The sequence below is a fragment of the Corapipo altera genome, unplaced genomic scaffold, assembly GCF_003945725.1.
Source record: "Corapipo altera isolate COAL_440 unplaced genomic scaffold, ASM394572v1 293, whole genome shotgun sequence".
NCBI lineage: Eukaryota > Metazoa > Chordata > Aves > Passeriformes > Pipridae > Corapipo > Corapipo altera.
The window spans coordinates 49,635-55,219 of record NW_020885113.1 but is presented as its reverse complement, the minus strand read 5'-3'; the positions used below and the strand labels follow the sequence as shown (position 1 = coordinate 55,219).

The 5,585-nt window shown below is 53.1% G+C and overlaps 1 protein-coding gene across 2 annotated transcripts in view; it reads left to right on the top strand.

Moving 5' to 3' along the window:
- Nucleotides 1–266: 266 nt before the first annotated feature.
- Nucleotides 267–5,585, top strand: part of SH3GL1 (SH3 domain containing GRB2 like 1, endophilin A2) — a 12,995-nt gene continuing 7,676 nt past the window's right edge. For both annotated transcript variants that reach the window (XM_027669891.1, XM_027669890.1), the window contains exons 1-3: nucleotides 267–335; nucleotides 429–501; nucleotides 1,521–1,664. In XM_027669891.1, coding sequence (XP_027525692.1) covers nucleotides 327–335; nucleotides 429–501; nucleotides 1,521–1,664 — 226 coding nt within the window. In that variant the 5' untranslated portion in view covers nucleotides 267–326. The remainder of the gene's footprint in view (nucleotides 336–428; nucleotides 502–1,520; nucleotides 1,665–5,585) is intronic.

Sequence of the window (5,585 nt, the reverse complement as noted above, 5' to 3'; positions counted from 1 at the left end):
TGCATCCAGGAAGGAATCCATTCCTTGCTTGCATCCAGCTTGGTTTAAGGGAGCTCTGAGTGTGTCCTGGGAATGCTGGAGGTGCAGTCCCAGCCCTCCTTCCCACCGGGAGCACTGTGGGGGTTGGTCTGAGGCCGGGATGTTCCGGGATGTTCCTTCCTCTCCCAGGTGCTGTCTGGCCCGTCCCTGTTCCCTGTGTGTGTCCCAGGGAATGATCCCCTGGGATCTGAGGGGTTGAGATCCTCCCCTGTGCTCTGTTCCCACAGCTGGTCAGCGAGAAGGTCGGAGGGGCCGAGGGGACCAAGCTCGACGATGACTTCAAGGAGATGGAAAAGGTGAGGAGGGAACCTCTCAAATCCCTGGATAATCCCTCTGGGATGTCCCTGGAGCCCTGAGCTGACTCCCCCCTTGTCTCCTGTTCCCCACAGAAGGTGGATCTGACCAGCAAAGCTGTCACAGAGGTGCTCACCAGGACCATCGAGTACCTGCAGCCCAACCCAGGTGAGGGCCCTTCCCTCTGCTCCAGCTTTCCAGGGAAACAGGGACACACCAGGGACACACCAGGGACATCCTTCCCATTCCCCAGCCCACACTGGGATCAGGGGAGCTCCAGGGGTGCTGTCAGCCCTTCTGGGATCCAACACAGACACATCTCCTGCCTCAGACCCCATTTTTTTCCTTGGAATGTGCAGCCAAAAGTGCTGTTTCTGGGCTGGGAAAGGGAATTTTGGAGCCTGCAGTGTTCCCTCATTCCCAGCAGCTGCTCCAGGGGCTCTGGGAAGGGCTGGGGAAACTCCTTTGGCCTTTCTGCAGGGAGAACTATTTTTGCCTCGTGTCTTGGAAAAGGAATTGCTCTTTTCCACAGCCAGGGATGTTGCTGGGAGGTGGAGACCATGGAGCTGCTTGGCTTGGGAAAAAAACCAGCACAAAACCTCCCCCTTCCCAGTTGGCTGCAGCTCCTGGCAGGTCCCAGGAGAGGAGAGGGAAAGGGAAAGAGAGAAAAGGAAAGGGAAAGGGAAAAGGAAAAGGAAAGGGAAAGAGAGAAAGGGAAGGAAAGGAAAAAGGGAAAGAAAAAGGAAAGGGAAGGAAAAAGGGAAGAGAAGGTTTGGGAAGATAAGGGAAGGTTTGGGAAGGGAAGGGGAGGGGAAGGGGAAGGGGAGGGGGAAGGGGAGGGGAGGGGAGGGGAAGGGAAGGGGAAGGGAAGGGAAGGGAAGGGAAGGGAAGGGAAGGGAAGGGAAAAGAGAAGGAGAGGAAAGGAAGGAGAAGGGAAAGAGAAGGGAGAAGGAAGAGGGAGAGAGGAGGGAATCCATCCATTGCTTGCATCCAGGAAGGAATCCATCCCTTGCTTGCATCCAGCTTGGCTTAAGGGAGCCCTGAGTGTGTCCTGGGAATGCTGGAGGTGCAATCCCAGCCCTCCTTCCCACTGGGAGGAGCAGTGTAGGGGGGTTGTCTGAGGCTGGGATGTTCTGAGATGTTCTGGAATATTCCAGCCCAGCCAACCTTGGCTGTTTGTGTGGCAGCTTCCAGGGCCAAGCTGACCATGCTCAACACCATGTCCAAGATCCGGGGGCAGGTGAAGAATCCCGGATACCCCCAGTCTGAGGGGCTGCTGGGGGAGAGCATGATCCGGTATGGAAAAGAGCTGGGAGAGGATTCCAACTTCGGTGAGTGGCCCATGGGATCGGGGGCTGGAGCAGGGGGAGCTCTGGGAGGGTTTGTGGAACCTTTTTGTGACACCAAAGGGCAGGGGGAGCCTAAAAGGGTCTCTTGAAAGAATTCCTTAAAGGAATTTCTTAAAGGAATTTCTTAAAGGAATTTCTTAAAGGAATCTCTTAAAGGAATCCCTTCAAAGAATCCCTTCAAAGAATTCCTTCAAAGAATCTCTTAAAAGAATCCCTTAAAGGAATCTCTTCAAAGAATCCCTTGAAAGAATCCCTTGAAAGAATCCCTTAAAAGAATCCCTTAAAAGAATCCCTTAAAGGAATCACTTAAAAGAATTCCTTAAAATAATCTCTTAAAGGAATCTCTTAAAGGAATCTCTAAAAAGATTTCCTTAAAAGAATCTCTTAAAAGAGTCTCTTAAAAGAATCTCTTAAAGGAATCCCTTCAAAGAATCCCTTGAAAGAATCCCTTGAAAGAATCCCTTAAAAGAATCCCTTAAAAGAATCTCTTAAAGGAATCCCTTAAAGGAATCTCTTCAAAGAGGTGCAGAGATTTCCAGAGGTTTCCAGGGTGGCAGGGAAGGGGTGGGAGAGTCAAACTGAAAGAGGGCAGGGTTAGGTGGGATATTGGGAAGGAATTCCTGGCTGGGAGGGTGGGGAGGGGCTGAGATGGAATTCCCAGAGAAGCTGTGGCTGCCCCATCCCTGGGAGTGTCCAAGGAGAAGGGAAGGCTCTGGAGAGACCTGAGAGCCCCTTCCAGGGCCTAAAGGGGCTCCAAGAGAGCTGGAGAGGGATTTGGGATGAGGGCTGGAGGGACAGGACACAGGGAATGGCTTCAAAGTGAAAGAGGGGAATTTAGATGGGATATTGGGAAGGAATTCCTGGCTGTGAGGGTGGGGAGGGGCTGGGATGGAATTCCCAGAGAAGCTGTGGCTGCCCCATCCCTGAAAGTGTCCAAGGCCAGGTTGGAGCAACCTGGGATAGTGAGAGGTGTCCCTGCCCTTGGCAGGGGGTGGAACTGGATGGGCTTTAAAGTCCCTTTCAACCCAAACCATTCTATTATTCTCCAATCCCAGATATCCTGGATCCCAATCCCTGGCAAAACCACCTCTTAGTCCTTTCTTATTAAACCCTGAGATAAATTTGGACACTAAAAAAACCCAAAAAACCACAAAACCACCCCTTTCTAACCTGAACAACGACGTGGGAACAGATCCCAGCGGGATTTTTTTGGGATCCCTTCCAAGCCATTCCAACCCATTCCAAACCATCCCGTGACTCCTCCCAGGGGCTGGAGCCAAGGAATCTTTCCCTGTGGCTCTTTTCCATGGCCACGTGTGCCTGGGAGGGGAGGAGGAGGAGGGGGAGTGACCTCAGTTCTAATCCCCTCAGACATCCCAGCTGCTGCTCCCAGCTCGGGGAGGAGCTGCCTTGGATGGGGGGAATTAAAAACCTCTGGCTGCTTTTTTGGCAATGTCAAAGGATTCTGGAGAATCACAGAATCAGCTGGGTTGGAAGGGACCTCTGAGATCATCAGTCCAACCCTTGATCCAACCCCGCTGTGGTTCCCAGCCCGTGGCACTGATGCCACATCCAGTCTCAGCTTAAAAACCTCCAGGGATGGAGAATCCCCCACTTCCCTGGGCAGCCCATTCCAATGGCTGAGCACCCTCTCTGCAAAGAAATTCTTCCTAATCTCCAACCTAAACCTCCCCTGGCACAGCTTCAGACCGAGCCCTCTTGTCTTGCTGATGGTTGCCTGGGAAAAGAGACCAACCCCCCCCCGGCTCCCCCCTCCTGTCAGGGAGTTGCAGAGAGTGAGGAGGTCTCCCCTGAGCCTCCTCTTCTCCAGGCTGAACAGCCCCAGCTCCCTCAGCCTCTCCTCACGGGACTTGTGCTCCAGTCCCTTCCCCAGCCTCGTTGCTCTCCTCTGGACCTGCTCCAGCCCCTCAATGTCCTTCCTGAGCTGAGGGCCCAGAACTGGACACAGCACTCCAGGGGTGGCCTCACCAGTGCTGAGTCCAGGGCAAGAATCACTTCCCTGGATCTGTTGGCCACACTGTTCCTGAGCCAGGCCAGGACCCATTGGCCTTCTTGGCCACCTGGGCACACTCTGGCTCCTGTTCAGCTCCCTGTCCATCCCCACTCCCAGCTCCCTTCCTGCCTGGCTGCTCTCCAGCCCCTCTGTCCCAGCCTGGAGCTGCCGGGGGTTGTTGTGGCCAAAGTGCAGGACCCGGCCCTTGGCCTGGTTGAACCTCATCCCCTTGGAACCAGCCCATGGATCCAGCCTGTCCAGGTCCCTCTGCAGAGCCCTCCTACCTTCCAGCTGATGGACACTGCCCCCCAGCTTGGTGTCATCTCTCTCTAAGAGATCCTCTCCAAGCCCTGCATCAGTCCTGGCTTGTGGGAGAGCTTTTAGGAGGACAAACCCACCCCCATTTCCTCACCAAAGGAGCCCTCAGACCTCCCTCAGATCTCCCTCCCTCCCCTTCCAGGTTATCTTGAGTTATCCCAGCTGGAATAACTCTCCTGCTGGATTTATTTTTCCAGAGGTGTTTTCACTTCACCCCCTGTCTCACTCCTGTGCTGCTGGAATGGTTGATTTGCCAAAGCTGCCCAGGAATTAAATTAATTAATTAACCTGCAGATGGTCAATCTGCAATCAAAAGCCACCACTGAGAGTGGCAATGGCAGGAGCCTTGGAAAAGAGGGAATTAGAGTTTTCCATGAGTGACTTTGAGCCCTGGAAGTGTCCAAAGCCAGGTTGGAGCAGCTTGGAGCAACCTGGGCTGGTGGAAGGTGGGACTGGGGGAGCTTTAGGATCCCTCCCTAAAAGGGAGTATTTATATATAAAGGTGGTTTTTGCTGCCAAGGCAGGTATTTATTTAAATCAAGGACAAAGAGGAACCATTTGGGCTGGAAAAAAATGATCAAAGCTATGGAAAAAGCGAATTATTGACTGAAATATTTCCATCAGTAGGAATATCCCTGTGTTACACTGGCTGTGACTGTGTTTCCTTCTCACATATCTTAATTTTGTGGAATGTTTAGTGTGAAATCTCTGCTGGTTTCTGGTCCTAGGCAAGAGAAGACTCTCTCTTAACTGTGTGTTTGTCCAGCTTTTCCTTGGCTGCAGAGCTTGGAACTTGAAGTTAAACTAAAAATGGTACTTGGGAGAATCCAAAAGGAATAAATTAATTCCTCAAAAAAAAAGAAAAAGTGGGATTGTGGTTCAGAGGGGAGAAGGGCTCAGGTTGGTTGAGAGGCTGCAGGGTTTGCTGCCAGCAGCTGAAAAAAAAAGTTGGTCAGAGCAACTCCAGGGCTTCCCATGGCCAGGAAAAAAAAGCTGGATCAGCCCAAGGCTCTCCTGGCCAAGAGCAGAGAGGCCAATGAGCAGCTCAGCAGCTCCAAATCCTGCTTTTGGAAAACTCTCCCTGCATCTGCAGGGCTGGGAGAGGCTGTTCCAGCTTTTCAGAGGGGGAGAAGTGAAGCAGGGAAGTGTCCCCGTGTGGATCCAGCCCCGTGCCAGGCTGGGGGGTTGGGAATTCCAGAGGGAATGTGGGAGGTTGGATGGGGGGCAGAGTTGGTTGGACAGGGTTTGGAGCACCCTGGGCTGGTGGGAGGTGTGGGAGGTGTCCCTGCCCCTGGGACTGGAGGAGCTTTAAGGTCCTTTCCAACCCAAACCAGGCTGGGATTGTGATTCCCTCACACACAAAGGCAACCCCTGCTTTCAGGCTCTGCTTAACTCCTTCCTCTCCCTCCCCTACTTCCTCTCCTTCCTCTCCCTCCCCTCCTTCCTGTCCCTTTCCTCCTTCTTCTCCCTTCTCTCATTCCTCTCCCTTCCTTCCTCTCCCTTCCCTCCTTCTCCCATCCCTCCTTCCCTCCCTTTCCTCCTTCCTCTCCCTTCCCTCCTTCTCCCTTCCC